This window comes from Pleurodeles waltl, chromosome 11, assembly GCF_031143425.1.
Source record: "Pleurodeles waltl isolate 20211129_DDA chromosome 11, aPleWal1.hap1.20221129, whole genome shotgun sequence".
Lineage (NCBI taxonomy): Eukaryota > Metazoa > Chordata > Amphibia > Caudata > Salamandridae > Pleurodeles > Pleurodeles waltl.
In genome coordinates this window covers 699,463,841-699,487,304 of record NC_090450.1, presented here as the reverse complement: position 1 = coordinate 699,487,304, position 23,464 = coordinate 699,463,841, and the positions used below count along the sequence as shown (strand labels likewise).

The 23,464-nt window shown below is 47.3% G+C and overlaps 1 protein-coding gene across 6 annotated transcripts in view; it reads right to left on the bottom strand.

Annotated features, from left to right (window-relative positions):
* The window catches only part of OGDH (oxoglutarate dehydrogenase), an 833,675-nt gene that overhangs the window by 489,175 nt on the left and 321,036 nt on the right, over positions 1 to 23,464 (bottom strand). For all 6 annotated transcript variants that reach the window (XM_069214267.1, XM_069214270.1, XM_069214268.1 and 3 more), the window contains one exon: positions 9,936 to 10,026. In XM_069214267.1, coding sequence (XP_069070368.1) covers positions 9,936 to 10,026 — 91 coding nt within the window. The remainder of the gene's footprint in view (positions 1 to 9,935; positions 10,027 to 23,464) is intronic.

Sequence of the window (23,464 nt, the reverse complement as noted above, 5' to 3'; positions counted from 1 at the left end):
TCGCTGCAGATTCACATGCTTTGCACATCCCGCCATCTAGTGTTGGGCTCGGAGTGTTACAAGTTGTTTTTCTTCGAAGAAGAAATTTCGAGGGACTCCTCCCCTTTCGGCTCCATTTCGCATGGGCGTCGACTCCATCTTAGATTATTTTCCCTGCAGAGGGTGAGGTAGGAGTTGTGTATTATAGTAATAGTGCCCATGCAATGGAGTGAATATGTATGTACATAATGTAGTTTAAAGTGTTATATTTACAAATTTGCAAATGTTCAAGATCAGCTTCGAAACGGCTACAGCCTCCCGGGGAGGCGGGTGGGCGCATGTGAATCTGCAGCGACTCATGCCACGAACAGATGTACACTGGGTAAGTGACATTTTCCGTTCAATGGCATGTGTAGCTGCAGATACACATGCTTTGCATAGACTAGTAAGCAGTTATCTCCACAAAAGCGGTGGTTCAGCCTGTAGGAGTTGAAGTTGTTTGAAACAAAGTTCGTAATACTGCTTGGCCTACTGTGGCTTGTTGTGCTGTTAACACATCCACGCAGTAGTGTTTGGTAAACGTATGAGGCGTAGACCATGTGGCTGCCTTACATATTTCAGTCATAGGAATATTTCCTAGAAAGGCCATGGTAGCACCTTTCTTTCTAGTCGAGTGTGCCTTTGGTGTAATAGGCAGTTCTCTTTTTGCTTTGAGATAGCAAGTTTGAATGCATTTAACTATCCATCTAGCAACGCCTTGTTTGGAAATCGGATTTCCTGCATGAGGTTTTTGGAAAGCAACAAATAATTGTTTTGTTTTCCGAATTTGTTTTGTTCTGTCAATGTAGTACATTAACGCTCTTTTGATGTATAATGTATGTAGTGCTCTTTCAGCTACAGAATCTGGCTGTGGGAAGAACACTGGGAATTCTACTGTTTGATTCAAGTGGAACGGTGATATGACTTTTGGTTAAAAAAAATTGGATTTGTCCGTAGAACTACTTTATGCTTGGGTATTTGAATAAATGGTTCTTGTATGGTAAATGCTTGAATCTCACTTACTCTTCTTAGAGATGTGATGGCAATTAGAAATGCAACTTTCCATGTTAAGTATTGCATTTCACAAGAGTGCATGGGCTCAAAAGGTGGACCCATGAGTCGTGTTACGACAATGTTGAGGTTCCATGAAGGAACTGGTGGTGTTCTTGGTGGTATAATTCTCTTTAGGCCTTCCATAAACGCTTTTATGACTGGTATCCTAAATAGTGAAGTTGAGTGCGTAATTTGCAGGTAAGCTGAAATTGCGGTAAGATGTATCTTAATGGAAGAAAAAGCTAGCTTTGACTTTTGCAAATGTAGTAAGTATCTTACGATGTCTTTGGCAGATGCATGTAAGGGTTGCATGTGATTATTATGGCAGTAATAAACAAATCTTTTCCACTTATTTGCATAGCAATGTCTAATGGTAGGTTTCCTAGCTTGTTTTATGACTTCCATACATTCCTGTGTAAGTTCTAAGTGTACGAACTCTAGGACTTCAGGAGCCAAATTGCTAGATTCAGCGATGCTGGATTTGGGTGTCTGATTTGTTGTTTGTGTTGAGTTAACAGATCTGGTCTGTTTGGTAGTTTGACATGAGGCACTACTGAGAGGTCTAGTAGTGTTGTGTACCAAGGTTGTCTTGCCCAAGTTGGCGCTATTAGTATGAGTGAGTTTGTTTTGACTCAACTTGTTTATCAGATACAGAAGGAGTGGGAGAGGGGGAAAAGCGTATGCAAATATCCCTGACCAGCTCATCCATAACGCATTGCCCTGAGACTGATCTTGTGGGTACCTGGATGCGAAGTTTTGGCATTTTGCGTTTTCTTTTGTTGCAAATAGGTCTATTTGTGGTGTTCCCCATCCTTGGAAGTGTTTAGTATTTGGGGGTGAATCTCCCATTCGTGGATCTGTTGGTGATCCCGAGAGAGATTGTCTGCTAACTGATTCTGAATCCCTGGAATAAACTGTGCTATTAGGCGAATGTGGTTGTGAATCGCCCAATGACATATTCTCTGTGCCAGGAGACACAACTGTGTCGAGTGTGTTCCTCCCTGTTTGTTCAGATAATACATCGTTGTCATGTAGTCTGTTTTGACAAGAATGTGTTTGTGGCTTATTATGGGTTGAAATGCCTTCAACGCTAGAAATACTGCCAGTAGTTCTAAGTGATTTATGTGAAACTGTCTCTGCTGAGTGTCCCATTGTCCTTGGATGCTGTGTTGAGGTGTGCTCCCCACCCTATCATGGAGGCACCGGTAGTTATTACATATTGAGGCACTGGGTCTTGGAAAGGCCGCCCTTGGTTTAAATTTATATTGTTCCACCTTTGAAGCGAGGTGTATGTTTGGCGGTCTATCAACACTAGATCTAGAAGTTGACCCTGTGCCTGTGACCATTGTGATGCTAGGCACTGCTGTAAGGGCCGCATGTGCAACCTTGCGTTTGGGACAATGGCTATGCATGAGGACATCATGCCTAGTAGTTTCATCACCATCTTGACTTGTATCTTGTTTTGGATACATGGCCTGTATTACATTGTGAAATGTGTAAAGAAATGGCTCCCTGTTGCAGTTACCCCCCACTTTTTGCCTGATACTGATGCTGACTTGACTGAGAAGTGTGCTGGGACCCTGCTAACCAGGCCCCAGCACCAGTGTCCTTTCCCTAAACTGTACCTTTGACTCCACAATTGGCACAACCCTGGCACCCAGGTAAGTCCCTTGTAACTGGTACCCCTGGTACCAAGGGCCCTGATGCCAAGGAAGGTCTCTAAGGGCTGCAGCATGTCTTATGCCACCCTAGGGACCTCTCACTTAGCATAGACACACTGCTTGCCAGCTTGTGTGTGCTGGTGGGGAGAAACAGACTAAGTCGACATGGCACTCCCCCCTCAGGGTGCCATGCCAACCTCACACTGCCTGTGGCATAAGTAAGTCACTCCTCTAGCAGGCCTTACAGCCCTAAGGCAGGGTGCACTATACCACAGGTGAGGGCATAGGTGCATGAGCACTATGCCCCTACAGTGTCTAAGCAAAACCTTAGACATTGTAAGTGCAGGGTAGCCATAAGAATATATGGTCTGGGAGCCTGTCAAAAACAAACTCCACAGCTCCATAATGGCTACACTGAATACTGGGAAGTTTGATATCAAACTTCTCAGAATAATAAACCCACACTGATGCCAGTGTTGGATTTATTAAAAAATGCACACAGAGGGCATCTTAGAGATGCCCCCTGTATTTTACCCAATTGTTCAGTGCAGGACTGACTGATCTGTGCCAGCCTGCTGCTGAGAGACGAGTTTCTGACCCCATGCGGTGAGAGCCATTGTGCTCTCTGAGGACAGAAACAAAGCCTGCTCTGGGAGGAGGTGCTTCACACCTCCCCCCTGCAGGAACTGTAACACCTAGCAGTGAGCTTCAAAGGCTCAAGCTTCGTGTTACAATGCCCCAGGGCACTCCAGCTAGTAGAGATGCCCGCCCCCTGGACACAGCCCCCACTTTTGTCGGCAAGTCCAGGAGAGATAATGAGAAAAACAAGGAGGTGTCCTGAGCTGAGGTGACTGACTTTTAGAAATCCTCCATCTTGCAGATGGAGGATTCCCCCAATAGGAATAGGGATGTTCCCCCTCCCCTCAGGGAGGATGCACAAAGAGGGTGTAGCACCCTAAAGGGCAGTAGCCATTGGCTACTGCCCTCCCAGACCTAAACACACCCCTAAATTCAGTATTTAGGGGCTCCCCAGAACCTAGGAAACTAGATTCCTGCAACCTAAGAAGAAGAGGACTGCTAAGCTGAAAACCCTGCAGAGAAGACGGAGACACCAACTGCTTTGTCCCCAGCTCTACCGGCCTGTCTCCCCACTTCTAAAGACACTGCTCCAGCGATGCTTTCCCCAGGGACCAGCGACCTCTGAATCCTCAAAGGACTGCCCTGCTCTAGAAGGACCAAGAAACTCCCGAGGACAGCGGCCCTGTTCACCCAAGACTGCAACTTTGTTTCAAAGAGCAACATTAAAACAACTGCGTTTCCCGCCGGAAGTGTGAGACTTGCTACTCTGCACCCGACGCCCCCGGATCGACTTGTGGAGAAACACTTCAGGGATGACTCCCCGGCGACTACGAGACTGAGTAGCCAGAGTTGCCCCCCCTGAGCCCCCACAGCGACGCCTGCAGAGGGAATCCCGAGGCTCCCCCTGACCGCGACTGCCTGACTCCCAGATCCCTACGCCTTGAAGACTCTGCACCCGCAGCCCCCCGGACCTGAAAGATCGGAACTCCAGTGCAGGAGTGACCCCCAGGAGGCCCTCTCCCTTGCCCAGGTGGTGGCTACCCCGAGGAGCGCCCCCCCCCCCCCCCCCTTTGCCTGCATCGCTGAAGAGACCCCTTGGTCTCCCATTGATTTCCATTGGAAACCAGACGTGTGTTTGCACACTGCACCCGGCCGCCCCCGTGCTGCTGAGGGTGTACTTTCTGTGCTAACTTGTGTCCCCCCCGTGCCCTACAAAACCCCCCTGGTCTGCCCTCCGAAGACGCGGGTACTTACCTGCTGGCAGACTGGAACCGGGGCACCCCCTTCTCCATTGAAGCCTATGCGTTTTGGGCACCACTTTGAACTCTGCACCTGACCAGCCCTGAGCTGTTGGTGTGGTAACTTTGGGGTTGCTCTGAACCCCCAACGGTGGGCTACCTTGGACCCAAACTTGAACCCCGTAGGTGGTTTACTTACCTGCAAGAACTAACAAACTTACTCCCCCCTAGGAACTGTGAAAAATGCACTGTGTTTAGTTTTAAAATAGCTATATGTGATTTATGTGAAAAGTATATATGCTATTGTGATTATTCAAAGTTCCTAAAGTACCTACCTGCAATACCTTTCATTTAAAGTATTACATGTAAAATTTGAACATGTGGTTCTTAAAATAAACTAAGAAAAGATATTTTTCTATACAAAAACCTATTGTCCTGGAATTGTCTTTGAGTGTGTGTTCCTCATGTATTGCCTGTGTGTGTACAACAAATGCTTAACACTACTCCTTTGATAAGCCTACTGCTCGACCACACTACCACAAAATAGTGCATTAGTATTCTCTTTTTGCCACTATCTTACCTCTAAGGGGAACCCTTGGACTCTGTGCATACAGAGCCAACTTCCTACAAAATGCCTGTACCCTTCGTGGACTTGGAGTTGCTATCCCTTTTGTTGTGTTGATTGTCGCCCTTAAGTATTGCTGTGTGACACGGCTGAAGGTGTTACTTTGTGTAGTTGAGTGAGAAACCTAGTTTGTGGAGGGTTTCTATCATGTACTTTGTGTGTTGTGAACACCGTTCTTGGGTGTTGGTTTTGATTAACCAATCGTCTAGGTACGGGAACACGTGTATTTGCTGCCTCCTAAAAAGTGCAGCCACTACTGCCAGGCATTTTGTAAAAACTCTTGGCGCAGTTGTTATCCCGAATGGCAACACTTTGAATTGGTGATGTACCCCTTGGAATACAAACCTTAAGTACTTTCTGTGTGAAGGATGTATCGTTATATGGAAGTATGCATCCTTTAGGTCTAGTGTTGTCATGTAGTCTTGTTGCTTGAGCAGTGGGATTACATCCTGTAATGTCACCATGTGAAAGTGATCTGATTTGATGTAGGTATTTAATGTTCTGAGATCTATTATCGGTCTTAGAGTTTTGTCCTTTTTGGGTATGAGAAAGTACAGCGAGTAAACTCCTGTTCCTCTCTGATGAATTGGTACCAGTTCTATTGCATCTTTTTGTAGGAACGCTTGGACCTCTAGTCGTAGAAGATCTATGTGTTTTGAAATATTGTGTGTTTTCGGTGGGACATTTGGAGGGAATTTGAGAAATTCTATGCAATAACCATGCTGGATAATTGCTAGGACCCAAGTGTCTGTTGTTATTTCCTCCCAATGTTTGTAGAACTTGGTTAGTCTCCCCCCCACAGGTGTTGTGTTGGGGATTTGTGACGTCGAAGTCACTGCTTGTTTTGAGGAGTGTTGGGACTTTGGAACTTCCCTCTACTCTTTTGGAATTGGCCCCCTCTATATTGTCCCCGAAAACTACCCCGCTGATATTGGCTCTGATAAGTGGGCCTTGTTTGTGAGGTTTTTGGTTCTGTGCTTTGTCCTCGAAAGCCCCCTCGAAACTGTGTTTTACGAAATGTGCCTCTGCTCTGTGGGGAGTAGAGTGTGCCCATGGCTTTGGCCGTATCAGTGTCCTTTTTAAGTTTTTCGATAGCAGTGTCCACCTCCGGCCCAAACAACTGCTGTCTGTTAAATGGCATATTCAGCACAGCTTGTTGTATTTCCGGCTTGAATCCTGATGTGCGCAGCCATGCGTGTCTCCTTATGGTCACTGCTGTATTTACTAAGTTGTAGCAGTATCTGCTGCATCCATTGCCGAGCGTATCTGATTATTCGAGATACTCTGTCCTTCCTACACCACCTGTTGTGCCCTTTTTTAGAACTCTCTGGGTAAGTGATCAATGAATAGTTGCATTTCGTCCCAATGAGCCCTATCATATCTCGCCAGCAATGCCTGTGAGTTGGCAATGTGCCATTGGTTGGCCGCTTGTGCTGCAACCCTTTTCCCCGCAGCGTCGAACTTGCGACTCTCCTTGTCTGGAGGTGGTGCGTCTCCCGAGGTGTGCGAGTTCGCTCTCTTGCGAGCTGCCCCTACCACCACAGAGGCTGGTGTTTATTGCTGCGTGATGTATACAGGGTCTGTTGGCAGTGGTTTGTATTTCTTCTCCACCCTTGGAGTTATGGCCCTGCCCTTCACAGGCTCCTGAAACACCTGTTTGGAGTGTTTTAGCATTCCAGGTAGCATAGGGAGGCTTTGGTATTGGCTGTGTGTGGAGGATAGTGTGTTAAATAAAAAAAGTCATCCTCAATAGGCTCTGTATGCAGGGTGACATTATGAAACGCCGCTGCTCTTGACACCACCTGTGTTTAGGCTGTACTGTCCTCAGGTGGCGACGGTCTCGCTGGATAACAGTCTGGGCTGTTATCTGACACTGGCGCATCATATAGATCCCATGCGTCTGGATCATCCGGACTCATTCCAGTATGAGTTGGGGACTGCATGAGTGGTGGAGTGGCTACCAGTGATGTGTGCGTTGAGCATGGTGGAGATGGTGGCGGTGCTACTTGTCTTGCCACTTTGCCTGTGGCTGCTTGTCTTTATCTTGAAAGAGAAGTCTTCTTTTCATCCTAATTGGGGGAAGAGTACTTATCTTCCCTGTGTCCTTTTGGATGTGGCGCCTTCTCAGAGTGTAGTCTGGCTCTATTGACTCTAGTTCTTGTCCGAACCTATGTCCTTGCATTTGTGAGGACAGTCCCTGTTCCTCTGTGTAGGAACTTATTTTCGGTTCAGAGGCCGGATGTTTCGCAATGGAAACTTTTTCAGCAGTCTTTTTCGGGTCGGGCGACACTATTTTCGGCGTTCCGGTCTCTCGGTGCCGACCTTGCTCGGACCCGCTGTCTCGGGGTCGAGTCTGCTCTGTGCCGGTATCTCGGCCGGAGTCGGATGTCTTCGACACATGCGTGCCCTTTTTCGGTGCCGATGATCGGTCACCTATTTTTCGGTTAAGCCATGGCCTGCTGGCGGTGGCGTCCCCTGGGCTTTAGCAGTCTTTCAGTGAGTTGTGTGTGTCGATGTCTTACTCACGGTTTTCGGCGTCTGTTCGGGGTCGACCTCGTCCGACTCCGATGTAGAAGGTTTCTTCTTCCTCCTCCAAGTGTTTTTGTCCTGCCGGCGCCATCTGTAGTCTTCTCGCTCTTTGGTCTCTTAATGTCTTCCTCGACCGAAATGCTCGACAGGCTTCACAAGTATCTTCTTTGTGTTCTGGAGACAAACACAAGTTACAGACCAGATGCTGATCTGTATACGGATACTTGTTGTGACATTTTGGGAAGAAGCGGAATGGGGTCCGTTCCATTAGCCTTGAAGAGACACGTGGGCGGGCCGACCAGGCCCCGACGGGGGATCGAAAACCCCGAAGGGCCACCGGAGCGCTTCAAAATTCGGTTTCGATCTGTTGTAACTAACCCGATACCGAACGCAAACAATACCGTCAAATTTTCCGAGATTCTAACTATCTTTCCGAACCGAAACGCGGAGCGAAAAGGAACACGTCCGAACCCAATGGCGGAAAGAAAACAATCTAAGATGGAGTCGATGCCCATGCGCAATGAAGCCGAAAGGGTAGGAGTCCCTCGATCTCGTGCCTCGAAAAGACTTCTTCGAAGAAAAACAACTTGTAACACTCCGAGCCCAACACTAGATGGCGGGATATGCAAAGCATGTGTATCTGCAGCTACACATGCCATCGAACATATATATGTATGAAGGTTTAGATGTGGTAGCTGAAATATCAACTGGGGGGTGGTGGGGTTATTGGAAATGTGAAAAATGAAAACATGGTGCAACAGTAAAGGGTCACACGCAGCTATACATGGTGAAAGAACAGTGCAGGCCACATACCCATCTTAAAGAGAGAAAGGTGAAAGTAGAATGCATAACTTACAAGGTTGTAGTTAATGGAAACCCTGTGTGGGAAGCTTGAAGGAATTTTTGGCCCTAGCATGCAGGCATGTATTCTGTTATCCTAGTTAAACAAAAATGTGATTGAAGGGGATTGAAGAATAGGAGCAGGAGATTGAATTAGCCAAAGGCTACACAACATCTGATAAAGGGTCTTGGTAGCAGAATGATAAAGCACACATATAAATACATATGTATTTAGGAATAAAGAAAAGTTTGATTGTTAAGCATTGTCAGACTTGCAATAAAGAATGTACAGTAATTCAGGTTAATGTTTAGGGTCACAAGAGGCATGATGTTTTACCCCGATTAATTCATAACTATATAATGATTAATTGTTTGACATTTTGTATGAAAGTATTGTCTGACTGTATAAAAAAAAAAAAGCACAAACTGAAACCACCTGTTTACTGGTGTGGACTTGCCACTCAACCTGTCACAAAAGTAAAGCAATGTTTTCACATTGCCAAGAGGAGTTTGTCTTTCTTTTTATCTTTTCAAGTTATCTGGCAACAAACAGAAGTCAGTCAAATCAACATCAATTTCTAAAGGGCTACTAAACACAACCTAAACATTTTAGTAGAAAAAAAAAAAGGACAATCTACAAATAACGCATCAAAATTAAATAAATGAAAAAGTAGCCACTTGAATGCAACTTTTGAGAGAGAAAAACAAAAATCAAAAAGAATCCAACTATATCAGCCAAAACAATCACATGGTCATAACGTCAAACATGGAAAATTGTGCTGAAGTCACAGGGTGATCTGATAACACACAACAGAATCATCAACCACAAGTCATTCCAGACCCAATCCCCAGCATGTTAATGCAAAACATATAGCTATATAATACAGGGTTATGCTGCAAACATTAAAAGCGCCCAAGGGGAGTAAAGAAAATATGCCAAGGTTTTTGGGGGGGCTAAAAGAATAATTTAAAGGCTCATAAAAACTAAACGGCATCCAGTGGAACCCACAATGATAACAGAATAAATGCTTCTTGTGAAAAAAACAAGCTTCTCTTCCCGGTTGAAGAAAACCTACCATTTATATGGATCTTTGAAACACCAAACGCGAAAGAAATGAAACTTACAAAGTAATAAAAAAAAGAAAATCTTAATAACTTTTTAGCTTTGTGTAGCATAAAAGTGATCACCAGAGACACGTTCAATTCTATGAAACTACAGCAGCAAAAGTAGTGATATGTTTGGCACTTCAAACAGTACTTATATCATTGTTTTTAAAAATACTGCCAATTGAGCTTTTAATCAACCAACACTCTTTGCCCTTGTGGGACTTAAAGCCAGAAAGCTCTGCCATAGGTTAGATACATTTTAAGCACACCACACCATTTACTCACCTCATCTGTAGCCTCCAATTTTGGATCAAACTGACAGAAAATCTGCTCGAGTTCCTTACGGATCACGTTTGCTAGGACATTCAGACGACCCCTGTAAGAGACAAGTCAAAACACTCATGGTTACATTGTCCACTCCCATTTCCTTGGTAGGCAAATTTATTTTGTACAATCATGTAGCACAAGTAACAATCACTCCCCTTTTGCCAGTCATGCCCATCCAAGGATAATCATCAACCTCAGAGTCAGACTCAAGAAAATAGTGCTGCATGAATGAAGGTGTTGAGGATTTTTTTTAAAATAGGCAGTGGTTGTAGCTGGACTTCTCACAGTTAGCTTTGATTCTACCCGTAGATACACGTGTATGAATATGCACATAATTCCCAAACCAGTACTTTCTCCTCTGGAGGTCTTTATGTTAAGATGTAGACAACAATGTGGTATTTATATAGTGTAAACTTTACTGGCAGATAGTTGAGCTATGTGGAAGGAGCAAGGGCAAGACAACATTTGATGGAAAAGGTGACTATTCAGCTCCTTTCCTCAATTGGAAAGGATTTGTCAGCCCGGGTGGATACAGGGATATAGTTACAGACCTTAGATGCATAGATGAAGGCCCACTGTCTTGTGTTTTCATTTGTGCACTTAATCTCCAATCTAACTGTGCCCTGCATGTGAGAGATGGTAAGATTCTGAGCCTGATAGGCAGGTGGTCGATTTAAATGCTCTGTAGTTGATTCAGTTGATTCTGAGGATAGTGCGACCCGGCAAGGGGAGCCAGTGGAGTTCCATCACTGTAGGTTATGTGTCATATTTCTTCAGATGCTGAATGAGGTGTGCTGCAGAATGCAAAATTATGTTAAAATGGGCATGGGAGGCAATGGAGCAGGGCATTGTCCCCAATCAGATTTAATTTTGTAGCAAGTTAAAATTTTAGCACTCTAATGAACAAGTTTACTACCTTCAGTAACATTATTCCCGGTAGATACACTAAACAGTAAATGACTGACCTTGAGACTATTGCCCAGACGCCAGACTGAATCCGGAAACTTCTCATAGCAGTGCAAAGGTCACGAAGGCCAGCGTCTTGAAAGCTTTATTTTTTTCTCATTTTCTGATAAGATTGCGATCAGCACTAATGTCCAACCACATATGCCCATCATAACCACCATGGATTTCAAGTGAATTTGAGGCCTTTCCCCATAAGTGCCATGGCAGAGAGCTGTTTTCCTATATTGTGGAACCACCTCCCTTCTGTTTGGTAGAACATGGAGTAGTAGGGATTTCTTTGGGCAGCCTGCACCACTAAGCAGTCAGCCCAGGGATGGCTGATTAGACTGGCAAGCTAATCATACTGCACCTTACATTTTATCATCCAGACGAGAGACAACTACTTCCAGTCACTGGATTCTTTATGACCCTTAAGATTTAATTCCTAACAATCTAGAATAGTGTGTGCATTCCGGCCTCAAGAGGTCTACTCTCCCACTTGCTATGGCAAGCTAGGTTTTATCAGGTCAAGCTATATTTAGAATCTATTTGCCCATACTGGTGAGTTGACAAAGAACAAGTGTTCTGTTCACTCAGGAAGTGAATGACCATAAATACACCTTTAAATCTTACTTTTATCTTGTCCTATTAGCTCTTCGTTTAGAGACTGAGGTCAGAAATCAGTTTCTATCATCTTACAATTACTTTTCCTTCTTGGACTGCAGAGCTCCAGGATTTTGTAAAGTGAACTGTCTGACCTCCAGTACAAAGAGTGTGAAATTAAAGGCTGTAGGGTGTTAGGTTTTACCCAACAAACATATAAATAGCTAATAAGTCAACTGGACAAACATTTCAAAATGTATTTCAGCAGTTGTGAAAACCCCTTTTTTTGTAATTCTGAATGATGAAAAAATATTTCAACAGGATGAAAACAAATCAGAACTCTACTTGGTGATATGCAAATGCTAATTAGGTTTTCTGAAACTAATTTTTTACGAATTGTTAACACACACCCGATTTATCAGTAAAGCTACAAGTTATAGTAGGAAAGGTTTGGGCCATTTCAATGGGAAATCTACTGTCTAGTGCATGATGTGGTACTGCACTGCAAATTACAGTGGACTACCACATCATGTTTTAGTATTATATTTATTAAAAGTGAGTGTTTCAAACATGAGCTGAAAAATCTCCTGCCCACGCACTGATGATACTATTTATTAGTAAACTAAGGAGCAAGTCAGGGGTCATATGCACCATATCGTTATACTAGATTCTTATTATACATTGAGCAAACATTCATTTTATTTAAATCAAACTTTTTTTGTACAGCAGAAATGCTGGACTCACATTTGAAGGTGTATTCATATGAGGAGAATAAAGAAATAGGTAGCTCCGTAAAATAAAATATTTGCCTAGGGCCACATGATTTGAGACCAGTTTACGGGTCAAGTACTTTACAGTTAGGTCGAGTAGATTACATTAGTTACTCTGCCTACAGGTCTAGCACATTTTGTTGAGGCCTGGCAAACCATTAAAAAGGGCACCTCCATGAACCGACAATCTACTTCCATGATGAAGACTGCTTGCAACATTCTTTCCACAGCTGTTTCCAGCTTCTGCAACATTTCCACAGCTGTGCATCCTCTGAGGGCGGCAAGTCTTCAGTCTGCATGAGAAGGAAGAAGGAATCTCCCTTGGAGGGAAGGAGTCATTCCCCTGCATCCGCAGGCACCAACTGCAGCGACGACTGGCTGCGTGGATCTCCTCTCATCCTGAGCTGCGGGGATCCTCCATCACTGGTAGTGGCCTGGAGTAGTCCTCTTTGTCCTCTGCCAGCTGTCCAACTTTGGTGGAGGTAAGCCTTTGCCTTCCCATGCAGGACCGTACATCTCTTGCAGCTACCAAGGCTTCTTTGCATCTCCTCCAAGGGATCTTCAGGCTTAGGGTAGCCCCAGCCCTCCTTCCTGTGACGCACAGTCATCTGCGTGCTTCTTCTGCGGCGTGAGACCCTTTTCCAGTTGTGCTGTGCAGTCTCCTCTGTGCCTCCTGGTTCCTCGTCCAGTGGGTCTCCTGTGGAGACTGCCAGGCTGAGGGTCCCCCTGGGACTATCCCCGTGGGTTGAGTCCTCCTGGACCTTGCTGGTCCCCAGCAGCTCCACTTTTGCTTCACCGCGACTTCTGCCTTTGCGAAGGCTTGTTGGTGGCTTATCCATGCCACTGACAGACTGCAATCATTCATGTGGCATGGGACGTCAACTGCATCCTCCAGGAACTCTTCACCTGCTCCAGGGGCTGCATTCCTGACAGTCTTCGTCCTACCGTGGACCAACTTCTGCAACCACAGCTGGGTGGATAGTAGCTCCTGTCCACCTGGACTCTGACTTCTAGACTTGGACCCCTTCTTCCACAGGTCTTCCTCTTCAGGAATCCACCGCTGGTTTCTTGCAGTCTTGTCTGGGTGTTGCATTTTCTTTTCCTTCCTTTCTGGTCACTGTGGGGGCACTGTGGTACTTACCATTGGGGTTTCCTAGTACCCTCAGCTCCCCTCTACACATTCCACTTACCTAGGTGGGGGTCCAATATTTGCATGAGATTTTTTTAGTATATGGTTTGTGCTCAGATATGGTCACTATTGTCTATTTGCATTGGCACGGATTTCTATTGCTTTCTATGCCCATTTTTGATTACTAGCTGTACATATTTAGTGTATTACTTACCTCCTATTGGAGGGTTGCCACTAGTACTTTTTCGTATATGTGTCACTAAAATAAAGTACCTTTATTTTTGTAACACTGAGTATTTTCTTTCACCTGTTTAAGTGCTGTGTGACTACAGTGGTATTGCATGAGCTTTGAATGTTTCCTAGATATGCCTTGGCTGCTTGTCCACAGCTACCTCTAGAGAGCCTGGCTTCTAGACACTGCCTACACTACCCTAATAGAGGATACATGGACCTGGTAGAAGTTGTATGTACCTTAGGTACCCACAACACACCAGGCCAGCTTCCTACATTAAGGTAATCTTGAGAGGTTGTCAAAGCTATCTCCACCAATGTTAATGAGATAGGATCGTGGGCTCTGATTGCAGGAAGCGACGACAATGACATTGTGGACATTGTCGCAGTTACTGCTGCTGATGGCAGTTAAACTGACTTAGTGGACAGTTTCTCCATCACTTAATCAGGGGATGGAACTGGAGTCAGAGACAATGCTATACTAAGTATGAAAGGTACCTCTTAATGTCGCAAGAAGTTTTAATCCTGGCCTATGAAGGTGAACATGGATGATTAAATAGCTGCCATACATATTTTAATTGTATTTATATAAGTCTTACTTCCCCTACTGAGGTGGTGAAGCACTTTACTGCAAGTACAATGCCACGCCAGAACCCAAAGTTAGTGGTTAATCTAGTTATTGGCATTAAGCATGTGCTATCAAGAAGAGAAAAAAACAGATTTGCTCCAGGTTCTTTGTGGTAGATTCAAATTAATACCAGTTAGGTGCAATCATTAATGGGGTTTCAGGCAAATGGTTGGTGAGATAAGTAGGATGACAAACGTTAGGTGTAAGGAAATGCCTCCTTGGCATGGTTACCCCTGACTTTTTGCCTTTGATGATGCTAAGTTATGATTTGAAAGTGTGCTGGGACCCTGCTAACCAGGCCCCAGCACCAGTGTTCTTTCCCTAACCTGTACCTTTGTCTCCACAACTGGCACAACCCTGGCAACTCAGGTAAGTCCCTTGTAACTGGTACCCCTGGTACCAAGGGCCCTGATGCCAGGGAAGGTCTCTAAGGGCTGCAGCATGTCTTATGCCACCCTAGGGACCCCTCACTCAGCACATACACACCACTTGCCAGCTTGTGTGTGCTGGTGGGGAGAAAATGACTAAGTCGACATGGCCCTCCCCTCAGAGTGCATTGCCAACCTCACACTGCCTGTGGAATAGGTAAGTCACCCCCCTAGCAGGCCTTACAGCCCTAAGGCAGGGTGCACTATGGCCCTACAGTGTCTAAGTAAAACCTTAGACATTGTAACTGCAGGGTAGCCATAAGAGTATATGGTCTGGGAGTCTGTCAAACACTAACTCCACAGCACTATAATGGCTACACTGAAAACTGGGAAGTTTGGTATCAAACTTCATAGCACAATAAATGCACACTGATGCCAGTGTACACTTTATTGTAAAATGCACCGAGAGGGTATCTTAGAGATGCCCCCTGAAAACATACCCGACTTCCAGTGTGGACTGACTAGTTTTTGCCAGCCTGCCACACACTAGACATGTTGCTGGCCACATGGGGAGAGTGTCTTTGTCACTCTGTGGCCAGGAACAAAGCCTGTACTGGGTTGAGGTGCTTCTCACCTCCCCCTGCAGGAGCTAACACCTGGTGGTGAGCCTCAAAGGCTCACCCTCTTTGTTACAGCGCCACAGGGCATCCCAGCTAGTGGAGATGCCCGCCCCTCTGGCCACTGCCCCCACTTTTGGCGGCAAGGCTGGAGGAGATAATGGGAGTCACCCCCCAGTCAGGACAGCCCCTAAGGTGTACTGAGCTGAGGTGACTCTTACTTTTAGAAATCCATCTTGTAGAAGGAGGATTCCCCCAATAGGATTAGGGATGTGCCCACCCTCCCCACAGGGAGGAGGCACAAAGAAGGTGTAGCCACCCTCAAGGACAGTAGCCATTTGCTACTGCCTTCCCAGTCCTAAACACACCCCTAAATTCAGTATTTAGGGGCTCCCAGAAACGAGGAAGATAGATTCCTGCAACCTAAAGAAAAAGGAGGACTGCTGATCTGAAGCCCTGCAATGAAGACAGACGACAACTGATTTGGCCCCAGCCCCACCGGCCTGCCTCCCTACTTCGATGAAAACTGCACCAGCGACGCATCCAACAGGGACCAGCGCCATCTAAGCCTCAGAGGACTGCCCTGCATCTAAAGGACCAAGAAGCTGCGGCCCGATGCCTGGAACCTACGCTGCACCCGCAGCCCCCAGGACCTGAAGGAACCAAACTCCAGTGTAGGAGCGACCCGCAGGCGACCCTCTGCCTAGCCCAGGTGGTGGCTACCCCGAGGAGCTCCCCACCCCCCCTGTGCCTGTCCGCATCGTTAAAGAGACCCCCGGGTCTCTCCATTGCTTTCTACACAAAACCAGACGTCTGTTTGCACTCTGCACCCGGCCGCCCCTGTGCCGCTGAGGGTGTACTTTCTGTGCCTGCTTGTGTTCCCCCCAGTCTGCCCTCCGAGTACGCGGGTACTTACCTGCTGGCAGACTGGAACCGGGGCACCCCTGTTCCATTGAAGCCTATGTGTTTTGGGCACCTCTTTGACCCTGCACCTGACCGGCCCCGAGCTGCTGGTGTGGTACCTTTAGGGTTGCCTTGAACCCCCAAAGGTGGGCTACCTTGGACCTAACTTTGAACCCTGTAAGTGTTTTACTTACCTGTGAACTTAAATACTTACCTCCCCCAGGAGCTGTTGATTTTTGCAGTGTCCACTTTTAAAATACCTTATTGCCATTTTTGTCAAAACTGTATAAGCTATTGTGATTATTCAACTTTCCTAGAATACCTGAGTGAAATACCTTTCATTTGAAGTATTACTTGTAAATCATGAACCTGTGGTTCTTAAAATAAACTAAGAAAATATATTGTTCTATATAAAAACCTATTGGCCTGGAATTGTCTTTGAGTGTGTGTTCCTCATTTATTGCCTGTGTGTGTACAACAAATGCTTAACACTACCCTCTGATAAGCCTACTGCTTGACCACACTACCAAAAAAATAGAGCATTAGAATTCTCTTTTTCCACTATCTTACCGCTAAGGAGAACCCTTTGACTCCGTGCACACTATTTCTTACTTTGAAATAGTATATACAGAGCCAACTTCCTACATTAGGTTTTGTTCATTTCAAGGGATGGGGTTTCAAAAAACAGAGAAGGGGATCTATGAAATGACAGGCATGAGAATTATGGGGCTATATTCAAATCAAAGGCATTAAAAGAATGTAAAGTAAGGAGAGGTGAGGGGCTTAATCTGAAGTGAAAGCCAATTTTGATTGTAGTGTTTGAGGCACAGTGGGAGAGACTTTGTGAGATGGCCAGCAATCTGAGGATGTAAACTGTAAAAAGAAACAATGTAACATAGTGCTCCATGTTCTGAGACAGCTTAAACATGTAAGTTAGGGTACAGATCGTTAAACAATTTCAGATACCGAGCCTGCAGTGTGCCAAGCCTAGGGCAGCTTTTTCAAACAGACTGGAGGAACCAATCCTTGGTATTGGGTCTGTATGCTAAATAAGGGAAGTGGTGCAGAAAAAGTCATTTAATAACACTGCCTCACTATTCTGTATTATAGGTTGTTTAACTCGCTCACGAAAAATGAGCAGACACTGACTGAACATACAGTCAATAGGTAGTCTGGGGTGCTTTCTGAAGGTTAGGAGGTCCTGGGTCTTGCGTAGGTTGGTGGGGAGGGAGTTCCAGGTCTTGACGGCGAGGTGGGAGAAGGATCTGCAGCCGGAGGTGGTGCGTTGGATGCGGGGGACTGTAGCGAGGGTGAAGGCGGCGGAGCAGAGCTGTCGAGTTGGTATGTGGAAGTTTACTCATTCGTTGAGGTAGGCTGGTCCAGTGTAGTGGAGGGCTTTGTGAGCGTGGACGAGGACTTTGAAAATGATCCTTTTGTTGATGGGCAGCCAGTGTAGGGATCTGAGATGGGTAAATATGTGTTCGTGGCGAGGGAGGCTGAGACGTGTGGCTGCGTTCTGAATTCGCTGGGGTTTTCTTTGAAGCTTGGCTGTGGTCCCTGCGTAGGGAGCATTGCCGTAGTCCAGTCTGCTGCTGATGAGGGCGTGGGTGACTGTTCTCGTTTCTAACAGAATCCATTTGAAAGTCTTGTGTAGCATGCAAAGGGTGTTGAAGCAGGAGGATGATATGGCGTTGATTTGCTGGGTCATGGAGAGAGAGGAGTCTAGAATGATGCCAAGGTTGTGTGCGTGGGTGGTGGGCCACCAGGAGTTGTTCCATGCTGTTTTGTTGGGGCCGAAGATGATGATCTCTGTTTTGTTTGAGTTTAATTTGAGGTGGCTTGCGGTCATCCATTTGGCGACGTAGAGGAGTCCGGCGTGCAGGTTAATCTTGGCAGTGGCTGGGTGCCTGGTGAGGGAGATGATGAGCTGGGTGTCGTCTACGTATGAGATGATGGTGATGCCGTGGGGGCGGAGGATGTTGGCGAGAGGAGCCATGTAGATGTTGAAGAGAGTGGGGCTGAGGGAGGATCCTTGGGGGACCCCACAAATCTTGGTGGCTGTAGACCGGAAAGGAGGGAGGCGAACTCTTTGGGGCCTTTCGGCGAGGAAGGAGGTGAGCCAGTCTAGGGCCTTGGGCCGAATTCCGGCGCCGAAAAGGCATGCTTGGAGGGTTTGGTAGCATACAGTACCGAAAGCTGCAGAGAGGTCTAGGAGGATGAAGGCGGCGGTCTCGCCCTTGTCCACTCTGGTCCTGATGTCTGTGCATGCAATGTGGGCGGTCTCAGTGCTGTGGTTCTTGAAGAATCCAGACTGGGAGGCGTTGAGTATGTTGTTTTCTTCTAAGAAGCGAGACAGTTGAACGTTTACTATCTTCTCAGCGACCTTTGCGGGGAAGGGGAAAAGAGAAATTGGACGGTAGTTTGGGAGGTCTTCCGGGTCTGCTTTGGGTTTTTTGAGAAGAGCGTTGACTTCCAAACGTCTGGGAAGGTTGCGGTGTTGAAGGAACTGTTGGTGACGGCACGGAGCTGGGGAGCGATGATTTGACTGGCCTTGTTGAAAATGTGGTGGGGGCAAGGGTCTGCTGGGGAGCCTGAGTGGATGGAGTTCAAGGTTTTGCAGATTTGTCGTTGGTGGGGGTCCAGGTTTGTAGTTGGTTGGAGCGGTGCGGTAAGGGTGTTGGTTGTGTCGGTGGTGGTGATGGTGGGTGCTACTGATGTGAAGCAGTTGTGTATGTCTGCGATTTTGCGGTGAAAGTAGTTGGAGAGGGAGTTGCAGAGATTTTGGGAGTGTGGAGGGTCGATGGTGCTGGATTTGGGTTTGATGAGTTCTTTGACGATGGCAAAGAGTTCCTTGCTGTTGAATGTGGTGTTGTCTATGCGTTCTTTGTAGAAGGACCGTTTGGTGGTCCGGATGAGTTGGTGTTTGCGCATGGTTGTTTTGAGGGCGGAGAAGTTGCTCAATGAGGGTTCTTGGCGCCAGGCTCTCAATTTTTCGGCATTCTCGTTTGGAGGCCTGGAGTTCTGTGGTGAACCAGGGGGTGGTCTTGATGGTGCGGGTGTTGTTGTTTGTTTTCAAAGGGGCAAGGGAGTCTGCACAGGTTGCTAGCCATTGTGTGAGGTTGTGGCCGCGGTGTTGGGGTCGTTGGTGATGGGAGATGGAGCTTGGCGATCAGGTGTTCTTTGTAGATCTTGTTCCACTTGCAGTAGGGTGTAGTGTGTTGGTGGTGTGTTTCATGGAGAAGTGAACGCAGTGGTGGTCAGTCCAGTAGAGTTCGGTGGTGTGAGTGAAGGTGATGTGGTTGCTGGAGGTGAAGATGGCGTCTAGCGTGTGTCCCGCTGAGTGAGTGGGTGAGGTGACCAGTTGCTTGAGGCTGAGGTTCATGAGGATGTCCAGCAGGGCTGTGGAGTTGCAGTCGTGGGTGCCTTCCAGGTGAAAGTTGAGGTCACCAAGGAGTATGTAGTGTGTGGAGGTAAGGGTGTGGGAGCTGATGGTATCTGCAATGGCGTCGCAGAATGGGGGGCAGGGTCCTGGTGGTCTGTAGATGAGGGTTCCTCCAAGGGTGGTGTTGGCGTTGATGTGTATTTGACATTGTAGATGTTCTGCGTTGTCTAGGGTATCGTTGGTGGAAATTTTGATGGTGTTTGTGTATTATGGCGATACCTCCTCCTGGTTTGTTTATGCGGTCTTTACGGGTGATTCTGTAACCTTCTGGGATGGCTATGGAGATGTTGGGTTCTGATGAGGGGTTCATCCATGTTTCAGTGAGGAAAGTGATGTCAGGAGAGTATGTTGTGAGCAGGTCCCAAAGCTCGATGGCGTGCTTGCGGACAGAGCAGGTGTTAAGGAGGATGCAGTTTAGGTGGTTGCGGGGTTTGGTGTTATTACGGGGCTTGTTGGTGGTGTTCGTGTGAGTGCAGGAAAATTGGCATGAGTGGCATGTGAATGGTCCATTTGTGTGTTTGTGGTTGGCCTGGGCGCAGGCTGGGTGCTGGTCTGGGTTGAGTGCATGGAGTTCTGTGGAGGAATAGTGGTGCTTCCGTTGGGGGAGGGGTGATGGGGGGAGATTGGTGGCATCAGAAACGTGGACCAGGGGGACCGGCACTGGGTGCGGTCCGGGTGCAGATGGGCTTGCCTCTGGCATGCCAGTGGCACGTCAGCGGATGCCATTAAGAAGGGGAGGTGGGAGGGAGGAGCAGTTGGGAGGCGGAAGGGAAGAGACAAATGGGGACGTGAGGGGGGCAGAGACGCAGGGGACGCAGCAGCAGGGTGGGGAAACCAGCAAGAGCCGGCTTTGAAAAACAGGCAAAATCACAGTGAGAAGAATGAAGCGGTCAGTAAAAGGGCACAAATACAGTTAACAGTAGCTTATAAAACGAAATACCAAATACGAAAACGAAATACAACAAAAGTAAAGAGCACACTAGATACGCCTACCACTAGGCACAAGGGATGAGGCACAGGCAGGCGCCTGCGGGTGGTGGAAGGCCTTGAACTTCCTATCAGCAGCAAACGGCAGGGTCACATGCACGGAGGCAGGCTGGTGGAGCCAAAGTGTACTCCTGGCCTAAAACAGGTCAGGGGGTCACACAGAGGGGCTTCTGATCAGTCTTCTTGTTGCACCAACATTTGGTGAGGGTGAAAGGTGAGGCTGCAGTGTGTGTGGTCAGTGTGAGAAGGCTCATTTAGTTGGTCAGCCTTTTGTCTTGTTTCCTGATCACTGTGACTGTTGATATTTGTAGGAAGTTGGCTCTGTATGTGCTATTTCAAAGTAAGGAATAGCATGCACAGAGTCCAAGGGTTCCCCTTAGAGGTAAGATAGTGGCAAAAAGAGATAATACTAATGCTCTATTTTGTGGTAGTGTGGTCGAGCAGTAGGCTTATCAAAGGAGTAGTGTTAAGCATTTGTTGTACATAGACACAGGCAATAAATGAGGAGAACACACTCAGAGACAAATCCAGCCAATAGGTTTTGTTATAGAAAAATATATTTTCTTAGTTTATTTTAAGAACCACAGGTTCAAATTTTACATGTAATATCTCATTTGAAAGGTATTGCAGGTAAGTACTTTAGGAACTTTGAATCATTTCATTAGCATGTATACTTTTTACATAAAACACAATAAGCTGTTTTAAAAGTGGACAGTGCAATTTTCACAGTTCCTGGGGGAGGTAAAGTAATGTTAGTTTTAACAGGTAAGTAAGTCACTTACAGGTTTCAGTTTTTGGTCCAAGGTATCCCACCGTTGGGGGTTCAGAGCAACCCCAAAGTTATCACACCAGCAGCTCAGGGCCGGTCAGGTGCAACGGTCAAAGAGGTGCCCAAAACACACAGGCTTCAATGGAGAGAAGGGGGTGCCCCGGTTCCAGTCTGCCAGCAGGTAAGTACCCGCGTCTTCGGAGGGCAGACCAGGGGGGTTTTGTAGGGCACCGGGGGGGGACACAAGTCAGCACAGAAAGTACACCCTCAGCAGCAGTTTCCAATGGGAGACCAAGGGGTCTCTTCAGCGATGCAGGCAGGCAAGGGGGGGGCTCCTCGGGGTAGCCACCACCTGGGCAAGGGAGAGGGCCTCCTGGGGGTCACTCCTGCACAGGAGTTCCGTTCCTTTAGGTGCTGGGGGCTGCGGGTGCAGTGTCTTTTCCAGCCGTCGGGAAATGGAGTTTCAGGCAGTCGCGGTCAGGGGGAGCCTGGGGATTCCCTCTGCAGGCGTCGCTGTGGGGGCTCAGGGGGGACAACTTTGGTTACTCAGTCGTAGAGTCGCCGGAGGGTCCTCCCTGAAGCGTTGTTTCTCCACCAGTCGAGTCGGGGTCGCCGGGTGCAGTGTTGCAAGTCTCACGCTTCTTGCGGGGAGTTGCAGGGGTCTTTAAATCAGCTCCTTGAAACAAAGTTGCAGTTCTTTTGGAGCAGTGCCGCTGTCCTCGGGAGTTCCTTGTCTTTCTCGAAGCTGGGCAGTCCTCAGAGGATTCAGAGGTCGCTGGTCCCTTGGAAAGCGTCGCTGGAGCAGGTTTCTTTGGAAGGCAGGAGACAGGCCGGTAAGTCTGGGGCCCAAAGCAGTTGGTGTCTTCTGTTCTTCCTCTGCAGGGGTTTTTCAGCTCAGCAGTCCTCTTCTTCTTGTTAGTTGCAGGAATCTGTTTTCCTAGGTTCAGGGAAGCCCTTAAATACTAAATTTAAGGGCATGTTTAGGTCTGGGGGGTTAGTAGCCAATGGCTACTAGCTCTGAGGGTGAGTACACCCTCTTTGTGCCTCCTCCCAAGGGGAGGGGGTCACATCCCTAATCCTATTGGGGGAATCCTCCCATCTGCAAGATGGAGGATTTCTAAAAGTTAGAGTCACTTCAGCTCAGGACACCTTAGGGGCTGTCCTGACTGGCCAGTGACTCCTCCTTGTTGTTTTCTTTGTTTCCTCCAGCCTTGCCGCAAAAAGTGGGGGACGTGGCCGGAGGGGGTGGGCAACTCCACTAGCTGGAGTGTCCTGCGGTGCTGTGACAAAGGGGTGAGCCTTTGAGGCTCACCGCCAGGTGTTACAGCTCCTGCCTGGGGGAGGTGTTAGCATCTCCACCCAGTGCAGGCCTTGTTACTGGCCTCAGAGTGACAAAGGCACTCTCCCCATGGGGCCAGCAACATGTCTCTAGTGTGGCAGGCTGCTGGAACCAGTCAGCCTACACAGATAGTCGGTTAGGTTACAGGGGGCACCTCTACGGTACCCTCTGGGGTGTATTTTACAATAAAATGTACACTGGCATCAGTGTGCATTTATTGTGCTGAGAAGTTTGATACCAAACTTCCCAGTTTTCAGTGTAGCCATTATGGTGCTGTGGAGTTCGTGTAAAACAGACTCCCAGACCATATACTCCTATGGCTACCCTGCACTTACAATGTCTAAGGTTTGTCTTAGACACTGTAGGGGCACAGTGCTCATGCACTGGTGCCCTCACCTATGGTATAGTGCACCCTGCCTTAGGGCTGTAAGGCCTGCTAGAGGGGTGTCTTACCTATACTGAATAGGCAGTGAGAGGCTGGCATGGCACCCTGAGGGGAGTGCCATGTCGACTTACTCATTTTGTTCTCACTAGCACACACAAGCTGGTAAGTAGTGTGTCTGTGCTGAGTGAGGGGTCTCTAGGGTGGCATAAGCCATGCTGCAGCCCTTAGAGACCTTCCCTGGCATCAGGGCCCTTGGTACCAGTTACAAGGGACTTATCTGGATGCCAGGGTGTGCCAATTGGGGAATCAAAAGTACAGGTTAGGGAAAGAACACTGGTGCTGGGGCCTGGTTAGCAGGCCTCAGCACACTT